The 25,149-nt window shown below is 37.5% G+C and overlaps 1 protein-coding gene and 1 non-coding gene across 2 annotated transcripts; one reads left to right on the top strand and one right to left on the bottom strand.

The window, feature by feature from the left end:
- The first annotated feature begins 9,196 nt into the window (after positions 1 to 9,196).
- Positions 9,197 to 9,303, top strand: LOC128294805 (small nucleolar RNA R71). Its single transcript, XR_008285112.1, has one exon. It is a non-coding gene; the product is annotated as a small nucleolar RNA R71 (small nucleolar RNA).
- A 14,695-nt stretch (positions 9,304 to 23,998) lies between these two features.
- LOC108484832 (uncharacterized) lies at positions 23,999 to 24,646 on the bottom strand. Its single transcript, XM_017788726.1, has one exon. It carries the CDS (start codon positions 24,644 to 24,646, stop codon positions 23,999 to 24,001), a length of 648 nt encoding a protein of 215 aa, XP_017644215.1.
- Between the last annotated feature and the right edge of the window lie 503 nt (positions 24,647 to 25,149).

Raw genomic sequence — 25,149 nt, 5'->3', positions numbered from 1 at the left:
GAACTTACGAAAATCATGGAAATTTCATGCTTTAAGGCTCTACACGCCCGTGTCCCGAAGTCGTTTTCCATACACGGCTGAGACACATGGTCGTGTCTCTACCTGTGTGGAATATACCTAGGCTATTTTCCAAGCTTTGGTCAACCTTAATCTCTTACACACTTATACAAAATCAAAAGCATATAACATGGTATTCATTTAATGATTAAATATTCTCAATTAAACCACAAACATAGCATTGGTATGTCATCATACATGTGTCTCTCATACTCATTTTACCTTGTTTATTATAGTACCACTTTTACATTTATACTAAGATTATCATCTTACCAAATATCTTCACTTAATCATCAAGCATTCATATTTAAAACTAGATCATATCTTTATAAAATATCACAATTCAGATCATAAAATAACATGTTTGCTCAAACATTTCAATTCAACTCTATACCCAACAAGCATTACATTGAGACTAGTCATATATATATACATGTCATGATACATATCATTCTCTTTACTTTTCTTATAAACACATATCATTTATTTCATTATATCAATATTTCATATACCATAGTTTCCATGTATTCCACATATATTTATTTTCCTCCTCCTCCTCTCCATTCCACATCCTTAATGTATATAGCATTCTTGTAAGTACGATTTCACAATTTACTAATAAATGCTCACATCAAACTATCCACACGAGTCATAGTCACTTACTTATTTATAATTCGAGCTACAGAGCTCCAAAATTAAGATCCATAAATTTCCCCTAAAACTAGACTCACATATCTTTCCACCATAAAATTTTCATAATTTTTGGTTTAGCCAATTAGCACAGTTTATTCATTAAAATTTCACCTGTTTCACTTTCTGACAGTTCTGACCTCTCTTCACTAAAAATTAATTATCTCACATTATAAAACTCGGATAATGTTCTTGTTGATTTGTCTTAAAAATATACTCATTAGGGATTTTAAAAATATAAGTTTAAGCCTCTAATTATTTTTATCCAAATTTTTGTGATTTTCCAAAGTCAGAACAGGGTATCACGTAATCATTCTGAACTAGTCTCACAAAAACATAAATATCTCAAAATATAGAACTCCTTTTCTTTCTCTATTTCTTTTATATGAAGATATACTCATTATTCTTTAATTTGATATCTCATTCAGTCTCTGATTCAGATTCTACTATTTTTGGTGATTTTTCAAAATCACATCACTGCTACTGTCCAAAACAGTTTTATTGCTAATTCACTCTTTCACACTTTCTTTGTATTAACCTCATTTTAACATACATATCACAAATCATTTTCACCACATTTCATACATCACAAGTATACGCCCATGATCACAAGGTCACCATAAAATCATCCTCATGTATAACTTACTTGTTTATAACCTTACCACATCCTCTTCACTTAATGAACACATCATTCACATAACCAAGTTCCTGCACTTATTCATCACAAAACTCACAAAGCAATACATAGAGAGTCTCCCGTTGAAACTTTGAATCAACCCTCGATACTTGGTGGTTTCAGCACATAGCTCCACCCATCATATAGTTTGGCTCTCTTGTACACATGGTGAACACTCAGTACCACCCATGTGACCTAGCCAATTTATCTCGTAGCTCTCTTGTCTACATGGTGTCCTTCACCTGGAACCACGAATGCGACCTAGCTACATATATCCCGTAGCTCTCTTGTGTACATGGTGTACACATAGTATCACCCATGCGACCTAGCTACATACTATCTATATCATCCAATCTTTCCGAAGGTTCAACCGGGATTTCTCTCTCTTTTCCAACAATTTCACCAATCAAGTAATTATCTATAAACATATTTCCGATATTATTATAAAATATCATAATACAAATAATAATGATGTATTACTCACATCATTTAATATCAAGGCAATAACATTAAATTACACATTGCCTTATTAAAAATCATATGAACTTACAATTTCCCATAATATCCATAATCATAGAAATCACATTTATGTATGATAATTCAATGCACTTCATGTACCATAGACATATTTTTAAATCAATTCATAAACTTGTCACCATAATCATTTAATTTAACATAATTCAATTAATTCACTAAATTTAACTTTTAAATATAAATTACAGCATTATTGCTGTATTATTATCATACCAACTTACATACTTTCAACACCTCGGAAATCATAATTAGTATATCAATTTCACATTGAAACATGCATAAATTAATGCTTATTATACATATGCACTTACCTCGATACTAAAACGACCATTTTACCAACTTTCCCAATTTTCAATTTTTCTCTCATCCTAGGTTCAAATCTCGTTTTCCGGGATCTAAAACATCATATTTTACTTATGTAATTAATGTACTATTCAAAACAGTCCTTAACTCAAACTTTGGAAAAATTACAATTTTGCCCCTAAACTTTTGCATATTTACACTTTTGCCCCTAGGCTCGGGAATTAAACTTCATCCCATATGCTGATCACTTTTCCCTTCTATGGTAATATCAAATTCTCACTCTAACATATACTTATGACTATTAGGTATTTTTACCGATTAAGCCCTTTTACTCGTTTTCACTCAAAACCGAGTAGCACAAGTTGTCTAACATAATTTAAAACCTCATATTCCATCATAAAATAGCAAAATAAACACATTTCACCTATGGGTATTTTTCCAAATATGAACCCTAGCTTAAATTATTGCTAGAATAAGCTTAATCAAATTACCGGGATTCCAAAAACGTAAAGAACTTGAAAAACGGGGTTAGAACGGACTTACTATTGAGCTTGGAAAGCTTGAAAACCCTAGCCATGGCTTCCCCCATGCTAATTTTGGCCTCCATGAAAAAGATGAGTCAATTTTGGCTTTATTTTTCCTTTTTATTCCTTTTAATTACCAAATGACCAAAATGCCCTTCCTTACTAAACTTTCAAAAATTCCATCCATGTCCAATTTTTTTCCATCACTTAGAAATTAGTAAAATTTATATTTAAAACCTCCTAATTAATATTTCAAAGCAATTTCATACTAGAAACTTCTAGAATGCAAGTTTTGCAACTTATTCAATTTAGTCCCTAACTTCAAATTGAGCACTTTATGCATAGAATTTCTTCACGAAATTTTCCGACAATCAAGAAATCATATCGTAGACCTCTAAATAATTATAAAATAATTATTTCTATCATGGATTTTGTGGTCCCGAAACCTCTGTTCCAACTAGACCCAATTTTGGGCTATTACAATAGACATCATACATCTTTGAAATGTAGCAGGTGCATTACATAAACAAAATGACATACGTCTAAATGCAAATGTACCGTGCTGATCTTCCGGTCTTACTGTAATCTAATTATATCTCAAGTATCTATCGAGAAGACAGTAATAGTCTCGCCTTACGAGTCTATCCAACATCTGGTCCAAAAATGGCAAAGGAAAGTGATCTTTCCTAGTCGTCTTGTTCAGCTTCCGGTAGTCGATGCAAATTCTCCATCCCGTAACCGTTCTAGTCGGTATCAACTTGTTATTCTTGTTTTCAATGACCATGATACCTCCTTCTTTGGTACGCACTAGACCAGACTTACTTTGGTATGCATTAGACCAAACTTACCCATCAACTATCTGATATGGGGTAGATTATACCTGCATCTAACCACTTGATGATTTCTTTCTTTACTACGTCCTTCATAATGGGGTTCAGTCTTCGTTTTCCATCAGACGTCCCTTTATCGCGATCTTCTAGTATGATCTTGTGCTTGCATACAAATAGACTAATATCACAAATATCGGCTATGGTCCATTTGATAGCGTTCTTGAATTGTTTCAACACCAGGATGAGTTTCTCTTCTTGCTCAGTAGTTAATTCTGCTGAAATAATCACATATAGAGTAAAAGAGTTACCTAAATAAACATATTTTATATGTGAAGGTAGTACATTAAGTTCTAATTTAGGTGGCTCTTCAATTGACACTTTTGATTGGGCATAATCTCTTTTCTCTAATTCCAAAAATTCAAAACGGGATTGTGGATTAAATCCCTTTTGATTAGCTTTTAACAATGCTAAGTATTAATCCTCCTTTTCATCATTCGGAGGATCTTATGTCAAAAGTTGTTCCAATGGATCCTTAACATGGTTGAGCTCCTTCTCCACTATTAAATCCTCTAAATCGGATACTGTAGAATAATCAGCAATTGTGTCAGGAAATCGCATAGACTTAAAAACGTTAAATGTTACCTGATCATCCTGAACACACATAGTAAGCTCGCCCTTCTGCACATCAATAAGGGTCCTTCTGGTTGCTAAGAACGGTCTTCCTAAGATAATTGGCACTTCTTTGTCTGCTTCAAAGTCTAGTATAACAAAATCAATAGGGAAGATAAATTTATCTCTACATACCAATACATCATCGATCTTTCCTTCTAAATGTGCTAAGGATCGATCTGCTAATTGAAGTGTAACTGTGACAGCCCTAAATTGACCCTAGTCGAAAAGTGGTTTCGGGACCACAAAACCAAGTCATAAAAATAATTTACAGTCATGTTTGATGCTTATTATATATGAATATGCATGTGTGAAAAATTCATGCTTAAATTATGTGTATATGGTGCGAAATTTATTGAATAGGACTTGTGTGAGAAAATTTTGAAATGTGCTAGGCAAATGTTAAAGTGGCCTATTGATGCATGTTAGAAAATGCTTGTACATGCATGGCAAATTAGCCAAATTCTAGATGGTGGCCGGCCATGTTATGGACTAAAACATATTATAATTATTTTATGTTAATATTTTATGTTAAAAATAAAAATATGGATAATAAAACAATAGTGGTTAGGGGAGGAGAAACAAAAAAAAATTAGCTTATGTTACTCCTCCATTGCCGTAACTAGAGGAAGAGGAAGAAGAAAAATTCGGCCAAGGTGGTTCCCTAGATTAAGGTATGTTCAATGTTGCTTTTGGAAGTTTATACATCCTTTGGATGATTAGTCTAAATTCTATCTATCTCATGGATGGATTTGGGGTTGTTGGAGAGTTAGGATTTGGCTAAGAGGCTTCAAAAGTTTAGTTGATGCCTTGATACTATTAGCATGTTAGTTATATGGATGTGTTAAGTTGCTTGAAATGTTATATAAATTTGAACTCATCACCAAGTTCTTTAGACAACCCATGTTAAAAATTTCGGTATTGAGATGTCTAGAACTTTCGGCCATAGTAGCTATGGAGAAATAAGGTTTTTGTTTCTTGTTAAATTGGATGAATCTTTTTGTATGAGTGCTTGAACAAACTATGATTAAATAGATGCATATATTCAAAGTGGGAAGAATTGGCTATTATGTTTGATACTAATGCCGAATATGAAGATGTTGTACTTGAGTAATGTATGTGGTTTGAGTTAATAAAATGAAAAGAATGCTTAAATGTGTTATAATCGATTAGGTGTTAAATTAAAAATTGCTAAAAAATTTCCATGTTCCTAGCCAAATATGCGTTTGATTAAGAAGGAATTTGTTGAAAAATGTAGGTGAACATGACAAGTGTATTCGGCTTAGGGCATAAAGGATATGAAAATTTTGGTATTTATTTTTGATTGTGTGTGTGTATGACCATGGATAATTGGCCGCACAAATATTATAAATACATGGTGTATATTATAATTATTAAGATACAAAACATTGTACATGTTCGGCCAAGGTAAATTATTTGAGCAAAGTATATCTTGATGGTACATTTCGGCTAGTATAAAATGTATTAAAGCTATATGTATAATTGTTTAATGTGACTTACCAAATATACAAATTTGAAAATGAAATGATGAGAGACTTAAGTGGGCAATTAATTCGAGTGAATTAGTTCTAAAATGTATATGGATGTCGTATGACTATGTTTGATTTGGGAAGTAAATTGTTTGATTTAGCTCAAGAGCTTAGAGGATCAAAGTTGGATAGGGGAAAGGAAAAAGTGATCGAATAGCCGTTGAAATCGTTCGACAACATCCGAGGTAAGTCTTTGAGTAATGGAACTTAGTTTATGATTTGATTAAATCACGACATATATTTGTAACAAATAAACGGTGATATAATGATTCTACTTGAATTATATATTGAGGTAATTAGTTTATACTTATGACTGGTAGCCGAATGTGTATAGAGATCATGTCATAAAGCAAATCAAAATCATGCTCTTTGTATGTGGCTATTGAGCCGAAAATGGGAATGGTTGATAAGTGTCTTGTGTTTGAGTTCTAGTAATGAAAATGAAATACAGATGTGTTATGATATATATTGATATATGTGCATGATTATTCGGATGATAACCGGGCTAAGTCCCAAAGGCAATTGTGCTAGTTACTATATCCGGGCTAGGTCCCGAAGGCAATTGTGCTAGTTGCTATATCCGGCTAATTCTCGAAGGTACTTGGGTTTGGAAATGAGCGATCTTGCTGTAATAACTTCAATTAATATGCTCATAAATCCAAACGATAAGGTATGTTTCGTATATGCATTGGAAAGGTTGATTCCTTTTAAATAGTATTCGCTCAATTGATTAACAACCTTCCTGCCTTTAGTTAGGTTTGATCCTGAGTGTATGAATAAAATGGTTGAAGCGTGAAGTAAGTATGATTTTGGGAATATGCGTATATGCAATTATTCATTTAGTCATACGAACGCTATACTTTAGTTGTAAATAATTTCATTACTTAAAACTTACTAAGCATCAAAATGCTTATTCTGTTGCTTTAATTCTCCGTTTTATAGATTTTGTTCGTCAGCTATCGGACTCGGGAGTGTCAAAGTCGAAGTCTTCCACACTATCTAAGCCCTTTTGGTATATTTTTAGTTGATCTTTGATAATGGCATGTATAGGGCTAACCCTTGTTGTTAATTAAATATCTTTTGGTAATGTATATTCGTATAGCCATGCGAAAATGGCTTGTAAATTTTGAGTATAACATTATGGTCATTTTGTATATATGGTCTTATGATATGGTTATTAAGTGGTGTGGAAATGTTTGGTAATGATTAGCCATTGGAATGGCTACGTACGTCATGGTTAATCGTGATTATACTTGAAAATAATGTATGTCAATTTACTAATTGATTCATGGAAAATTATGAAATAGGTAAAATTTACCTTAAAATAGATGCTGACAGTAGCAGTGATGTGAATTTGAAAAATCACTAAAAATAGTAGGAATGGAATTAAATAGTGAATAAATTATGTATTCGAATTTTGATGAGTTTATTTTCATATGAAAGAAACGAAACATCCATATGAGCCGTATTTTATGAGATGTTTAAGTTTTCGTGAAACAGGGCTAGAGCATTTTTTTGATCCCCTGATCTGATTTTGGAAATTCACCATAAATTAACCAGAGATAATTAGAAGTCATGCCTTATATGTACAGATTTCGTTTTGAGTCTAGTTTCATTAGAAACAAACAGAATAAGTATTGAAGCTCTGTACAGGGAGATATCTAAGTTGTAATGCATGGAGGTCAGAGTAGTCGAACCCTAAAACAGGGGAGACTTTAACTAATAAACTGTACTAATTGGCCTGACCAAAAATTCTAGAAAAAAAATTTTAGATGGATATATGAGTCTAGTTTCAGGAAAAATTTATGGAATTGGTTTTCAAGTTTTGAAACTCGAGATATGATTTTTAAAGTGACTATGATGCAGTTAGCCAGCTTGTCTGGAAATTTTAAAATGAATTCTGTAAGCAAATGAATTAAGTCCGTTAACACCTCGTGTTCGACTCCGACAACGGTCTCGGTACGGGGCATTACAGTAACCGTATTAGGTCTAACTTCACCTATCCCCAACTTTCTAAATATTGACATAGGCATCAAGTTTATACTCACACCTAAGTGACATAGTGCCTTACCACAATATATTGCTCCAATGTTGTAAGGTATGGTAAAACATCGAGGATCATTTAACTTTGTGGGTAGTTATTCTTGAAGATATGCATTGCATTCCTTTGTCAGAGCTATCGTCTCAAATTCTACAAGTCTTCATTTTTTGGACAAGATATCTTTCATGAATTTGACGTAGTTTGACATTTTCTCGAGTGCTTCAACCAACATGATGTTGATATGAAGTTGCTTGAGTACGTAATCTCCTGCTTCTGCTTTTGAAGCCTTTAAGAGTAGGGTGGTGATGGTTTCTTTACTGGAATTGGTTGATTCATCTTCTGTGGTGATTCTACATCTAACAGAGTTGTTAGTTGATCAGAATTAGCTAGTTCTGAGTTTACTTTGTTAGATTTTGCAGACTCTAGTTCTAGTGAAACTGGAATTTCAACACTCGGTTGATCTTCCTCTGATTCTTGAGCGTCAGCTGGCTCCTTTTGAACTTCGACGGTGTTAGGCTCTAATGTCTTTCCACTCATCAATGTCAATGCTTTACAATGCTCCTTCCCTGGATTCCTCGGATTCTCCATATCACTAGGTAAAACACTTTGTGGTCGGTTCTTGAGTTCAGTTGCAAGTTGGCCCATTTGGTTTTCCAGTTTTTCAATATAGCTACTTGGCTTTGGATTAAGGCATCATTCTTGGCCATGTATGCCTTCAATAAATTTTCTAAGCCATTGGATAGTTCAGCTTGGGTTGGTTTCTGAACTTGTTAGGAAAAACTAGGTAGCTGGGTCAATCTAGGTTGGGCGTAAGTATTACTAGTTCCAACCCCTTGGTTACGCTAGGAAAAATCGAGTGATTTCACCACGATGGGTTATAGAAATTGGATTGTAGTCCTTGCCTTCCTCGATTTTGGTTCTAATTACCTATGTAGTACATGGATTCTGGGTTCGATGGTCATTCTTCGAACAAATGTCCTTCCCCACAATAACCACATGCTATATTTTCAAATTGATTTCGTGGCTGTGCTGCAAAACTATTAGACCAATTAGTAGTAAGATTTTTAAGCATTGAGGATATTGAGGATACTTGAGATGTGAGTGAAATAAGAGCGTCTATTTCATGTATTCCAACAACCCATCTTCCTGATGCTGCTCAATTGGTTAGCCATTGGTAATTGTTACTGGCGATCCTCTCAATGATTTTATAAGCCTCGTTATAAGACTTAGAAAGGAGAGCACCATTAGCAGAAGCATCCACTACCATCCTCGTGTGAGCATTGAGACCATTATAAAATGTCTTAAATTGGATGCAATGTGGGATTCTGTGATGAGGGCACTTTTGTAATAACTCTTTGTACCTTTCCCATGCCTCATACAATGACTCATCATCCATTTGTTGGAAAGCAGTGATCTCGTTCCTCAACTTAGCATTCTTGCTAGGCGGGAAATACTTCATAAGGAATATTTCTGCTAACTCTTGCCATATAGAAACTGAGTTTGGTGGCAATGAGTTCAACCAGGCTTGAGCTCTGTCCCTTAGTGAATATGGGAATAACTTCAATCGTAATGCATCTTCAGGTACTCCGGCTAACTTGAAAGAATCACTCACCTCCATAAATAGTCTTAAATGTAGGTGAGGATCTTCGATAGGCATTCCGCTAAATTGCCCACTATCTGAAGCATCTAGAACATGACTGGCTTCACTTGAACTATTGTGCCTCGATTTCGGGTCTCTTAATACCCGGATTAAGATCATTAGACACTGGCACGACATACTGTCTTAAAGCTCTATTCCTATCATCAGTAATAAGGATAGGATTTTGAGTAGGGTTTGCTCCATTTCCTTGATTTAGATTTTCAAATTTCATTTCTTCGGTCGTTCTCTAACTTGCTTGTCTTCTTCGCTCTCGAAAAGTTCTTTCTATCTCAGGGTCTACGGGGAGTAGGTCAATAATTCGGTCAATACCCATAAACATCTGAAATAATCACAGAAAAATTAATTAAGTTAAAATTTAAACAAAAAATTAAACCAAAATGCAAAACTAACAAATTCACAAATAATGACCTTTTAAAACAGTCACCGGCAACGACGCCAAAAACTTGGAACGATGGAAATGTGCAAGTGTACACAATTCCAACAAGTAATAAAGTGACAAGTAAATGTCGAGTTATCATACCCACAGAGACTGTGAAAAGAATTATTTATGAATGCTATTTAAAACACTTTGGTGAGGAAAAATACTTTGTTTTGAAAATGGTGATTAAGAAATATAAAATTTAAAAATAAATAAAAGTAAAAGTTCTAATGCACGATTCCAAAATATGATTTAATCAAGATGACATAATTGTGTTGGATTAATCACATTTCTCTAACTTAGAATTATTAAACTCATGTTTATGTTGTTACGAATAAATTCACGGCAACTCGATAATTTGGTAACTTATAGAAAATATTCACCTACACAAATCCATTCATCTCTTAACATATCCATATGTTAATTCAAACGATTAAACAAATTTTAATAAGCAAACATGTTATTGCACATACATACTCATTAAATTGAACTAATCTCTTGCATATTCCTATGTCAATTCAAACGTTTAATTAAATCTAATAAGCACATAAAAGACTATGTGAGGTAACAAGGTATCCTTACCTTGAAACAGTTTAATCATAATAATCTTGCAAGTTATTCAAGGCAAGTAATAAAGTGATAAGTAAACATTGAGTTATTGTACCCACAGAGACTGTGAAAAGAATTATTTATGAATGCTATTTAAAACACTTTGGTGAGGAAAAATATTTTGTTTTGAAAAGGGTGATTAAGAAATATAAAATTTAAAACTAAATAAAAATAAAAGTTCTAATGCATGATTTGAAATATGATTTAATCAAGATGACATAATTATGTTTGATTAATTACATTTCTCTAACTTAGAATTATTAAACTCATGTTTATATTGTTATGAATAAATTCAAGGAAACTTGGTAATTTCCTAACTTATGAACATATTCACCTACACAAATCCATTCATCTCTTAACATATCCTTATGTTAACTCAAATGGTTAAACAAATTTTAATAAGCAAACATGTTATTGCACATACATACTTATTAAATTGAACTAATCTCTTGCATATCCCTATGTAAATTCAAACAATTAATTAAATTTAATAAGCACATAAAAGACTATGTGAGGTAACAAGGTATCATTACCTTGAAACAGTTTAATCACAATAATCTTGCAAGTTATGCAAGGCAAGTGTATCACCAGATACATTGCTAATTTAACCTTCAGCTACCTTAGAAGAATAAACATGCACTGATTAAGTATTGTGTCAATTAATTACAATTTCTGTAACACCCGAAACCCGGCCTAGACGTTATGACCGAATCTAGTAATGTCACATTGAAGTGTTTTTCGTAAAACATGATATCGTTTGAGAAGCCCAATGTTGATTTAGTCTCTTTGTGTGATCTAGAGAATAATTTTAAAACTTGCATCTTAAAACTTGCATCACTATCAAAAAGTATTTACTTTAAAACGTTATTAATTCCAAAATCTCATTTATCACGGAAGCTTCTAAAATGGTTTTGCGTATTCATGGTATTTTAGTAAATCATGCATATCTTTTGAAAACCCGCATCTTACCACTAGCAGTCATAAATCATAATAAAATAATAAAGCCCAAATTAAATAATAAAACTTAAAGAGGCCTTTTACATAAAACCCAAATAACACTACTTATAAATTAAAAGATAATTTCGGAAGCGTTAGCTATTGTGTGTCCACCTCCGAGTCCCTTGTAGTACAGATCTGCCTAAGGATTACCTGTATAGTTAGACAAATGGGTGAGTTTACGAAAACTCAATGTGTAATCTCAATAATAAACAACAGTGAACAACACAGTCTGGCCTAAGCCCATGTCAATAACAGTTCAATATCAGTTAGGGCCTTGGCCTAGTACAGAAACAATAGCAGTGGCAGTAATCAGTGCAATAACCATGATCAATGGAGTAACAATAACCAGTACAGAATGCAAATAGAAAATCCTACCCATCTATCCTCTACACTCCACTCCATCCAGCCTTACACTCCATGTAGGGATAAAATCGACCCACCCATCCCTACACTCCAAATATGGCATCGGTTGCGGCACTAATCAGTAATTGCAGCAGAGCTGCTAGTAATAGGCTTAAAGCCATCAGTAGGTCCACAGTCGTCTTGGGCAACCACATGTCATGCATCGTATCATAGTATTTTACATGGATGCAACATACATATAATGTGGAATGCTCAAATACAGTCATACACATCATGGGGCAAATCAGTCATTTTACCCTACAGGGGTATTACAGTCATTTTACCCTATACGGATATTTCGGTTATTCTACCCTAAGAAGGTATTTTGGTCATCTTACCCTATAAGGGTATATCGGTCATTTTATCACATAAGGGCAAAATCGTCATTTTATCACGTGAGGGCAAAATCGTCATTTTATCACGTGAGGGCAAAATCGTCATTTTATCACATGAGGGCAATATTGTCATTTTATCACATAAGGGTAAAATCGTCACTTTATCACATAAGGTAATATCCTCATCTTATCACATAAGGGTAAAATCATCATTTTATCACTTCAGGTAATATCGTCATCTTATCACATAAGGGTAAAATCGTCATTTTATCACATAAGGCAATATCGTCATCTTATCACATAAGGGGGTCTAGTATACTTACCGACCCCACAGTAGGTCCACAGTTGTCTCGGGTGACCCATCAAACAACAATAGTCAAACAGTGAAAATGGGCCTAAGGCCCATATTGTAGGCCCATGTCGGCCCATATGCCTATGTGGCCCACAAAGCCCAAAAATGACCTTGGCCGTGTGGTCTACACAGCCTGGACCAATATTCTTCACACGTCCGTATGGTTTACCCGTGTGGGCCCACGTTAGGCGTTCGAATTACCACACGAGTGAGCGCAAGCTCGTGTGGTGCCTACAGTCACTTATTTTGGCTTTTGCCGATTTACGAGTATGGCAGTGTGGTTACACACCTGTAACGAAACTGTGGCCTCAACACTTCCGAAATTTAAAGCACCTATGATTCACAAAAAAAACTCCACCATTAGTTCATATTTGGGGTTAATCCAAAAACCATAGTATCACCAATACTTTAATCGGGTCATCGCTACTTACTAATCGAACTATCGCATAACCCATCTTGCTCCAAACCCAACGTACTCTCACCAAAGCATTAACCTTTACGAAGCAGTTAGCCGATTCATTAGAAGTTAAAATCCCTTATCAATATAATCACTACTTAAAGTACTTACCACGAGGGAAAAGATCACTTGACGTGAAGGAACAATCGGCCTAACCCCTTGACTATGGAGATCGTGCCCCAATAAACAGCCAAGACCCCAGTCTACACGCCGCCTGAATAACCAAAGGGGTATTCGATTTTAGCAAGAGAATTTAGTACGATTGAGAGGGAGAGAAGAATTGGCCACAAATGCCATCGGTATTTGACCAAGAATTATTTGGCCAAAAGAAGAAAGAATATTGAAACAAGGTGTCTGGTTTGCAAAATAGAGTATAAGGGTTCGGCCAACACAAAAGAAGAGCAAGGAAGAATCGATGGAGAGGGAAGTGTTACTCAAGCAATTGGCCAAGTTGAGACAGAGGAGAAGGTAAAATCGGTAAAAAATAAGATAGGGGACAAAAGAAATTGACCAAGAATAAGGGGAAATCGGTAGCACACTTGGAAACTTTAGGGACTACTCGAAACCAAAAGAAGAGAAAACACAAAATGAACTATTTGAAAACCTAAAAAGTAAGGAGAGGATTCGGCCACCAGCTAGACTATGACTGAAATTTGCTAACAAGAACCCCTCTATTCGGTCAACAAACTTCCACTTACTCCGCCATACACCCCTACCTAAACCGAAACTCTATGTTCCAACAGTCCAATTTCGGCACAACACCTTCAAACCACTCAAACTCCTCAATTTCCTCCACAATTTCCTCCCCTCCATCTCCTTAGATTCGGCCAACAACCAATCCATTCAAACCTATTCAAATTCTTGGTGTTTCGGTCAATCACAACTTCCTTCCATGGCCAGCAACAAAAATAACCTCCATTTGCACAAGCAAGGATTCGAACTTCAAACCACTAGCACACTCCACATGCCACTATCCACTAGACTAGCAAGCTTTTTATATCATACTTTACCAAAATAAACTTATAACCCTACTGGCCAAAGATAGTGTATTATCCTCAAAAAACCAAAATTTTGTGGAAGCCAGGGCTTGAACCCATGACTTCCTAGACACTTCCAGAGCACACAACCACTAAGCCAAACACATAATTATGTCACTTCCTTACCTAATTAAATATTTATATGCAGTCTCCTAACTGCACCCCTTGTAACACCCCAAACCCGGCCTAGATGTTACGACCGAATCTGATGTGTTACATCGAAGTGCCTTCTAAAACTTGAACTTGTTGGTGAAAAACTGTTTTAAAGTTAAAACCCATTTTGTTTTTATTGCTTGAGAAAACTCGGTAAATTTTGTTATTACAACTGAAAATTAACTTATCAAAACCTTTTTTATCATTGATTTCTTAATCCAATTAGAATCACAGAAGCTTCTCTAGTTGTAAACCCTAAGGTTAAAATTGCAAGTTTTTTTTCTTTAAAACCGTTATTATTTTGAAAACTCGATATTCCTACTCTAGCAGTTTAAAATACAAAATCAAAAGCCCAATAAAAGTTAAAATCCCCCAAATGGCCTTATTACATAATTAAAACCCAAATATTAAATCTTTGAATAAATTAAGTCATAAACAAATCATCTGCGATCATGTGGCCACTTCTGAGTCCCTCGCGGCTCCAAATTGTCTAAGGCTAAGGATTACCTGCACAGTTGAAAGGAAGGTGAGTTTATGAAAACTCAGTGTGTAATCCCCTACCAGTCAAAAAGTAACAGTGTATACAGAAACAGCCAGGGCTTGAGCCCTATTAAATAACAGTAAAGTCTGGGCCATAGCCCTATACAGTAACAGTGTGGGCCTAAGCCCAAAACAGTATTAGTACAGTGGAGGTATGCAACCTATCCCAATCCAACCAACACACCACCCATACCAACCAACACACCATGTGAGGATTAAATCGACCCACCCAACCAACACACCATTATCGCAGCGACGCTACTAAAAACAGTAAACGTGGCGTAGCCACTAATATCAGAACACGTGGCAAAGCCACCAAAATGGTAAAAACGTGTCAAAACCACTAGTACAGTACTTCCTCCAAATCAGAATCCCAACCCCAATGCAGAATGTCATGTCAAAAAGAAATATTACATGTATACTAAGGTCTCATACTCAGATACAGTCATGCATATATCATACACTGATCAATCGGCCTACCTCTAGGGTATAATGGCCATTTCTATCCATTAGGGGTATTTTGGACATTTCACTAACTTTTGGGTCTCGGTACAGATAACGACCTCTCAGAAGGTCTACCATCGCCTTGAGCGATTCAGATAACCAATGTGACCAAAATGGTGTAAATGGGCCCAAAGCCCATTACTCAGCTCAAGTGGGCCCACACACTCGTGTGGCCCATTTAGCCCAGATCCAGTCGCAACTATGCGTTCACCATAGCCCACTCTATTATTTTTCGCTTACCGTAAGTTTTATATGGGTGAGGCCCACAAGCCCATTGGGCCCACACGACCCATCTTGGCCCAACGAGGCCCATAACGACCCAAGCCCACTAGAACGCTCATGGTGGCCTCTATAGTCTGTCGCCCATTATTTGTGGGCTCGAATTATCACACTAGCATTCGCACGCCCGTGGTGTATCAGATGCCGACGTTTTGGCTTTTCAGCTTTTTTGCTTTTGCCGATTCACAGCAAAGAGAGGTGTGAATACACACTTGTTTGGCGAGACGCACGATAAATCCCACGTATACTGAATCTACAGTCATCAAGACTTTTAGTTAATTAATTGATGATTCAACTTAACCGCATCATAACATTTTATCCAAAACACACCATCTTACCTTGATTGAAAGAGGGTGGCCTAAACCGCTAAGGTCGCTAACCCACAATTGATTACACCCTTTGACGAGAATCTGAGTTCCAAGTAGATCTTGATAGTTAGTAACAACTACTATCCCATTAACACAAAAACCACATTCGGCTTAACCCCAAAAAATGAGATAGCATATTACCTTAATGAATACTTGAGGGAAAAAGGCTGTGGTTGCTTCAAAACCACTTGTGCACCACTACTCCTTGAAGAACCCTAGAAATAAGGAAGGAATCATAAATCGATACTCGAAGAACCAAAGGAAAAACATTCAGCTAAAAAAAAAGAATTGAAAGAAGCATAACCTCAACCCTTACCGATCGTTTGAGAATCCTATGAAAACCACAATAGTGCAACACCAGAAGAACAGAGGAGTATTCGCCTAATCCAAAAACAGCAGAGTATCTGAAAATGGTTAACCACAAAGATAAAGGGTATTCAGCCTAAAAAGAAAAGAGTATGCCAAGAGGAAACAGAAGAAAAGAAGGGGGCAAAAAGATGAAGAGAGGCTTCAGCTAGCAAAGAAACCCAGAGAAAGTCAAATAACGAGGGAGAAATAAAACAACATTTGGTCAAGAATGAAAGAAAAGCAGAAGGGGAGATGTTAGATTCGACCAGGCATAGAGGAATATCGAGAGTAGAAGAAAAGTGGTTGAAGAGAGAAAGAAAGACTAATGTAATCAACTATGGTTGTGAAAGACGAAAAACAAAGTTTGGCCAACCAAGAACCAAAATACCAATTCGGTACCAAAAATGCCCAAAGCCAAATTTGCACAAAGAAAAGTGCCTTCAACCTCTTCAACGGTTGAAAATGCACACAAAGGGACCTCTAGCTGAATTTGCCTACCCAAAACTCCCCAATCAGCTACAACTCTTTGCAATCTCAAACTCCTTGAAAATCTCTATGATTCTCTCCCCTTATCCCTCCTAGATATCATCCACAACCAACCCCAAGACCAATTCAAACTCTCCATCACCAAAGTTCAAATCCCACACAACTCTTACCGTCCCCTGATAGCAAAATAAATGCCCTTTTTTTCCATGGGATTTGAACCCAAGCCCCTCTCAATAGCTCAATACACCACTTGCCTCCTTGTCATAAGCTCTTTTGTGTCATGAACATACATACACCTTAACATAAACCCCAACTACTAGCAGCCAACTTCACTTAAAGACAATTAAAAATTTACCAAGGCCCAAACTCGATTCCAGGCTTTTTAATAACCCCCACACATACCCAAATTACTTGTCAAATAAAGTAAACACGAATTTTATGCCAAAACACGCAAAATTATAGACCCTAAATTTTTAGGGCGTTACAACTCTACCCGCTTAGAGAAATTTTGGCCTCAACATTTACCTGGTTAGAATAAGTGAGGGTATTGATGTCGCTTCGCCTCTTCTGGTTCCCACGTGGCTTTGTCAGAACTGTGAGTACGCCACATCACTTTTACCAACGAAACAATTTTCTTTTTCAGCACCTTAACGTCATGATCCAATATCTGTACCAGTTCTTCCTCGAAGGTTAAATTAGGCCTAACCTTGATTTCCTCTACTGGCACATGAAACACGTCGTGAATCATATCCAACTCTAGAGGCAGCTCAAGTTGATAAGCTACCGATCCCACGCACTTAAACACTCGGTAAGGCCGAATAAACCTAAGGCTAAGCTTGCCTTTCCGCCCAAACCTTAAAATTTTCTTCCATTGTGAGACTTTAAGAAAGACATAATCTCCCACAGAGTACTCAATCTTTTTACCTTTAAGTCTGCATAAGACTTCTGCCTTTCAGACGCTCCCTTTAATCAATCTCAAATCAGTTTCACCTTGTCTTCAGTATAAGAAATTAATTCTAGCCCCAAAATCTGCCACTTACCCAACTCAGTCCAACAGGTAGGAGTACGACACCTACAACCATATAATGCCTCGTACGGTGCCACTCGAATACTAGACTGGTAGCTGTTGTTATACGCAAACTCTCCGAACGGTAAATAATTCTCTCAGCTACCTCTAAATCAATTACACAACTTCTTAATATGTCTTCCAGTATCTGAATCACCCTCTTTGACTGCCCATCTGTCTGAGGGTGGAACGCAGTGCTAAAATCCAGTTTTGTACCCAAAGCCTCGTGTAACTTCTTCCAGAATAGAGATGTGAATTTAGGATCTCTGTCAGGTATGATAGAAACTGGTACAACATGCAGTCTTACAATCTCGGCCACATACAACTTAGCCAACTTCTACAATGAGTAATCAGTACGAACCGGTATAAAATGAGCAGATTTAGTCATCGATCCACAATCACCCATACCGAATCCTTCTTAGAAGACGTCAAGGGTTGCCTACTCACAAAATCCATGGTTACCCTCTCCCACTTCTAGAGTGGAATTTTAACTCGTTGAAGTAACCCAGAAGGTAGTTAATGCTCAGCCTTAACTTGCTGGCATGTCAAGCACTTACCCACATGATCAGTAACCTAGTGTTTAAGCCCTGGCCACCAGTACAGCTCGCGAAGATCTTGATATAACTTATTTCTGCCAGGATGCATAGTATACGGACTACCATGTGCTTCTTGCAGTATAGATTACCTCAAATTAGAATCCTTCGGTATACAAAATCTCCTACGGAAACATAGTACTCCTTCACTATTTAGCCCAATATTCGTAGTCTCACCATTTTCGACTAGTCGAAAACGAGAAACTAATGACTCATCCAACAATTGTTTCTCTATAATTTGATCAGTCTAGGTCGGTCTCACTTGCAGTTCAGCTAACAAGCCACCATTAGTGAACAGGCTAAGACGAGCAAACATTGCTCTCAAATTAGATACAACCCTACGGCTCAGTACGCCAGCTACTACATTAGCTTTACTAGGGTGGTACTCAATTGAACAATCATAATCCTTAAGAAAATCTATCCACCTTCATTGCCTAAGGTTCAACTCCTTCTGAGTAAGGAGGTACTTGAGGCTTTTTATGGTCTGTGTAAATAATTGTCTTTTCATCGTACAGGTAATGCCTCCAAATCTTCAGTGCGAACACCACCGCATCTAACTCCAAATCATGAGTAGGGTAATTCATCTCATGAGGCTTAAGCTGACGAGATGCATACGTAACCACCTTACCCTCTTGGATCAACACACAACCCAATCCAATACGCGACGCATCACTATAGACAGTAAATTCCTTTCCAGCCTCGGGCTGTATCAAAATAGGGGCCTCAGTCAGAACACTCTTCAGTTTCTCAAAACTCTCTTGTTGTTTATCAGTCCAAACGAATGGGACCCCTTTACGCAATAACTTGGTCAAAGGTGCAGCAATAAGTGAAAACCCCTCAACAAAACGTCTGTAATACCCAGCCAGACCCAGAAAGCTTCGAATCTCAGATTCAGTCTTTGGTGGTTTCCAATTCAATACGGCTTCAATTTTTCGTGGATCAACCCTAATCCCCTCAATAGACACCACGTGAGCCAAAAATGTCACCTCTCGCAACCAGAACTCACACTTGCTGAACTTCGTGTATAGGGGCTTCTCCCTCAAAATTTGCAGAACAATCCGAAGATGTGCACCAGGATCCTCCTCAGTTCTTGAATACACCAGAATATCGTCTATGAACACTACTATGAATCGGTCCAGATAGGGTTGAAATACTCGGTTTATCATATCCATGAAAGCAGCTGGTGCATTCGTCAACCCAAACGGCATCTCTAGAAACTCGTAGTGACCATAACGAGTCCTAAACGTTGTTTTATACACATAAGCTTCCTTAGCCTTTAACTAACGGTACCCAGATCGAAGATCCATCTTGGAGAACACCGTAGTTCCTCGCAACTGATCAAACAAATCATCGATCCTCAATAAAGGGTACTTGTTCTTGATAGTCAGTTTATTCAGTTGACGATAATCGATGCACATGCGCATGAATCCATCCTTCTTCTTCACAAACAACATCGGTGCTCCCTATGGAGACACACTCGGTCGAATGAATCCTCAGTCCAATAGCTCTTGAATTTGAGCTTTTAACTCCACCAGCTCCTTCAGTGGATTCCTATAAGGGGCGATGGACATTGGAGCTATTCCAGGTAGGAGCTCAATACCAAATTTGACCTCACGGTTCAGAGGCAACCCAGGGAGCTCTTCAGGAAATACATCCGAAAACTCCTTAACAGTTTTGACATCTTCAACAAAAAGACCTATAGAATAAAAAATGCTGATATAAGCTAGAAATGCCTCGTAACCCTTGTGAACCAGTTTCTCTGCCCTTAATGCTGTAATTACATTAGACAGATAATCCTTTTGCTTTCCTATCATGACCACCTCCTCACCCTCAGTAGTCCTCAATACCATACGCTTAGCAACGCAATCCAAACTCGCAAGATGTTTCACTAGCCAATCCATACCCAATATATGGTCGAATTCAGCCAACGATAATTCCATCAAATCCACCAAAAAGACTACTTCTTGAACCTCTAGGGGAACATCTCTAAATAACTAATTTACCCTAACTGACTGTCCCAATGGACTTAACACAATCATCTCATTAACAGTACTTTCAAACTGAATACTCAATGTTTCAGACATAGTGCATGCAACATACGAGTGTGTAGACCCAATATCAATTAAGGCAGTGTATGGTACATCATAAATTAAGAACGTACCAGTTATGACGTCAAAAGCATCACCATCCTCTCGACGACGAGTAGCATAGACCAAGCTACCTCGCCTCAGTATTACCAACACTTCTGTCTGGTGCTCCACGACCTCGTCCAAACCTGTTTCCACCTCTGACCTGATCATGGCCTCTCAGTGTGCTAACCACCTCTCCCTGGCTGAACATAGCCCTGACCTGCAGCTTGCATCTGAGCAGGCCTTTGAGTACAGTTCTTAACCTGATTATCCATAGAACCACATCTAAAACACTCCCCAATTCATTTCCAGCACTCAACCTGGTGAGCTCTCCCACAATCAGTGCAAGGCTGCGGTCTAGCAACAACAATAGGAACCCCAGCCCGGGCTGGCCCATCAAATCTAGGATTCTTCTTAGGCTGTAATATCCTGATTTTCGAGTTTTGTCGTGATTCTTGATATTTGGGTAAAGTTTTTAAAATTAGATATATGGTTGTGAAATTCATAATTGGAGGGTGTAAATGGGCTTGTGGAAGGCCCATGTGTTGGCCGAAACCTGGTAGAATTTTTGAATTTTAGACTTAAGAAGTTAGGGGATTTGGATAGATGGTCTTATTAAAAATTGTGGGTAAAATGTATCACAAAAGAGCCCCTAGAAAAGTGGCTAAGTGACGCCACTAGGGAGCTAAAAAAGTAGCGTGTAAGTGGTTGGGGGAAGACCTGGGTTCGATTCCCTGTGATGGCAAAGGTGATGTTAATTTTTATGCTTTGAGCATGCAGGAGTTGTAGCCGAATGGAACTCTGTGGGAGAGAGTTTGAATCAGTCAAACGCATGGATTAAGGAGGGATAAGGGGAGAGATTTTAGGGATTTGAGAGGGAGATAGAGTTAGCCGATTCTGAGGGATTAGGGAGGATTTGACGGAGGGGTGTTAGGGTAGTATTTTCGGCATTTAGGAATTTAGCTGTGCCGTTTTCTTCTGTAAACTATAGTTTTATTCTTTTATTCTTTTTTCTTTCTTCTTCTCTAGCCGAACCACCACCCTTCCATCCACTCTTCCTTCCTTTTCTTTTCCAAACCTGCTCACTTTTCCTCCGTTCATCTACTACTTCTATCTTTACTTTTGCCGAAAAGTCACAAAAGCCAAACTCAGAGTCTTGATTTCTTGTTGACCAGTAACTTTTTGTTTTCCTTCACTTTTTGGTGGCCAATCACTTTATCTTCTAGGCTTTAAACAGATTCAAGAAGAGAGACTGTGGTAAGTATTCGTATTCTAAATTGATTTCAATAGTAACTATTGACAAAAGCCGAAACTCCTATAGTTTAGGGAGGTGGCCGATTGGAGATATAAGCCTTATTCGGCTTCTTCATTTGTTTTTATATGGGTTCTATGGTGGAGTAGATACGTTGGAGGAGCAGCAAGGCATGGGGTGTCAATTTGGATAAGCTTGGATCATCGGAGTGACTAAATCTAGATCTAGTCATCAATTTCGGCAAAGGTATGAATTCTAGGGCCATTATGGATGGTGGCCGAATATGTAAGTGTTAATAGGTAACCTTCGATTTGGTTTAATTACTAACATGATCTAATCTATAAGTGGTTGATTATAGGAGAAATCGCGCAGGAGATCTCGTCAAGGAATATCACAAATCAGGTGTGTAACGAACCCTCTTTCGTAGCTTAACTCGATATTTGTCGAAAAGCCAAAATGCTGAAATTTTGGCATTTCGAGGACTCGTGAGCATGCGAACTCTCATAGGTTAGTTAGATTCGCTAAGTTTGATGATCGGGATCATTGGAATAGGCAAGGGCACGATTTAGTGCACGATGGTAAATTGGGCCTCGAAGGGCTAAAATCGGGCCCAATAGGCTTCCGGGCCCATTTGGGTAAATTTGGTAAAAAATGGAATCCTATCAGATTGTGCGTTAATACGGCTAAGACCGTTATGGAAAATGGGCCTAGATGACTAATTCGGCTATGTAGGGCCCGTTAAGGGTTTTTGGCCCAATAACTCGGTTTCGCTAAGAATGGGCTAGAATCGCTGTCAAAACACATGAAATTGTTAGTAACTGATAATGAACATGGAAAACCCTAATATTTGGTAAAATTACGAAATTACCCTTATAATATGAAAATGACTGTTTTGCCCTAGGTAAAAATGACCATTTTACCCCTAGGGTTTAATTATGAGTTTGATGCATGAGATTTTGATATATATATGATTTGATACGATATGCACATGATATGTATGATATACACATGATGTATTCATTTATGCATGGGTTGGGTTTACATGGATGGAGGAAGTGCAAAAGGGCTATGCCCCAGTTACCGAAAAGGGCTTTGCCCCAGTTTACCGAAAAGGGCTTTGCCCCAGTTTATCGAAAAGGGCCTTTGCCCCAGTTATTAAAAGAGGCTAGGCCTCCACTTATATGATAAAGTAGCTATGCTGCCAGTGGAGAGTTTGGTTGGGTGGGTTGAGTTATTCCCCACATGGAAAGCTTGGTTGGTACGGGTGGAGAGTAGCGGTTGGTGGGTTGAGTAGTCTTCCCAAATGGGCTTGCATATGTTCATTAATGTTGCACGTATTATTGAAATGGGCCTGTGGGCCATATTGTTACATTAAAGGCTTCAGTCCAGTGATACGAATAATGAAAAGGCTTCGGCCTAGTGATATGAATAATGTGAAGGCTTCGGCCCAGTATATGCTAAGCTTGAATTTGGGCTTAGGCCCAATAGGCTGATATTGTTTTGGGCTCTGAAAGGGGCTTGTCGTACACTGAGTTTCCAAACTCACCCCTTTTTTAACCTTGCAGGTGAGCCTTGATGTGGGGGCTTGGAGCCGGAGGGGATTCAAAGTAGCCATGGTGATCGCTTTTGGGCTTTTGAAATAAGTGATTGGTTTTCTTTAGTTATCTTATTTACTGTTTATTTTTGGGTTGTAATAAGGCCATTTTAACTTTCTTTTCTTTTCTTTTCTTTTCTGGGATTATTTTATTTTTTTTATAACTTCAAACTGGTTGATAATAATTCAAATGGGCTAGACTTAGGACGCGTTTTCAAAACGATACTTGCTTTCAAAATAACACAACGTCACGATTATTTGATTTATCAAAGATATCTACTCAAAGAAATTTCAACTCGTTACAACCAAGTGTGGCAATGGTTGTGGGCATGTCTAGGATTGGATCCAATTAAAGAGCTTGGTACTTAAGCAGCCTTCATGGCTCACCTCCTCTGTTACGGATTCCTACCTGGTGCCCAGCTTCCATTCACTTTGTTAGCTTAAACAAAAGTCGGTTTATAAAACCCTAAAACAAAACATGAATTTTTAACTTCAATGTGGCAAGTTGGATTCGACTATAACGTCTGGGCCGGGCTTGGGGTGTTACATAGGCCCTCCAAAATAACTTGAGGGCCCAAAATCCCTCTTATTTCTGCCTCGGTCTTTTTCACGATTCTGGCGTTCTGAGGGCTTTACATCCTCGGTAATTTTTGCCTTCTCAACAAGAGTCATAAAGTCTCGCTCCCTCTGCGAGGCTATCATCACATGCAACTCATCTGGAAGGCCATCTTTGAAAAGCACACAACATTCATACTCAGTTGCGACTATCCAGCAAGCATACCGACTCGGCCGCAGAAACTCCGCCTCATACTCTGCCACTGTCTTATTCCCCTGGGTCAAGTTTAGAAATTCCTTCCTTCGGGTGTCCACATAACTTGCGCCCACATACTTACCTTGAAAGGTCGCCTTGAAAAAGTCCCATGTCAAACGGTCAGCCTGCGTACCTTCTCTTACAGTAAGCCACCATTGGTAGGCCTCATCTTGCAGTAAAAGCACTGCCCCTTTTAACTTTTGTTCCACAATACCATCAAGGTCATCCATTATTCGCTCAGTAGCCTCTAACCAATATTCTGCTACACAAGAAACACCCTTAAAGATTTCTGCTCCATTAGATCGGAGTCGCTTAGAAATTGACCTTCGGCCCACTAATCCCGTACTTGCTCCAGCAACCCTTTCAAGAACCCGTAACATTGCTTAGGATAAAGCATCATCCCCAGCTGCTCGATCATGAGACCCTGTCTTTGTTATTGGTAAGGCTGGTGCCTTCCTAGCAGGCATGTGACTCGATGCTGAAGACCCCGCTCTAACACTTTCTCGGCCTTTACCACGACCTCGTGTACCCCTTCCACGAGTACCTCTAGCGCTCATATCGATATACGCTTAATCTGTTTTTAGAAATTTTTTGACATCAGTTTATAATTCCAGTAATTATTAATGGATATTTTATGATAAACAGTATTTAAAGTTTTTGTTTTTGCAGATCGGGATCTTACTAAAGTTTCTAGTCATTTACAGTCTCAGTTTACTCGAACTAAAGATTTTTAGTATAGCACTGCTATCTATAGTAGTTTCTCAGTATAATATTTCAATCCATAGCAATAACTAATGGTAGAGAACTTACAGATTTGGCGTCGGAGACTAAGTGTGCCATATTTCCATTAATGTCGTTTCAAAACATTTCAAATTACTTTGAA

Source organism: Gossypium arboreum, chromosome 6 (assembly GCF_025698485.1).
Source record: "Gossypium arboreum isolate Shixiya-1 chromosome 6, ASM2569848v2, whole genome shotgun sequence".
Classification (NCBI taxonomy): Eukaryota; Viridiplantae; Streptophyta; class Magnoliopsida; order Malvales; family Malvaceae; genus Gossypium; species Gossypium arboreum.
The sequence above is the reverse complement of the archived record's forward strand: the minus strand, read 5'-3'. Positions and strand labels throughout refer to the sequence as shown.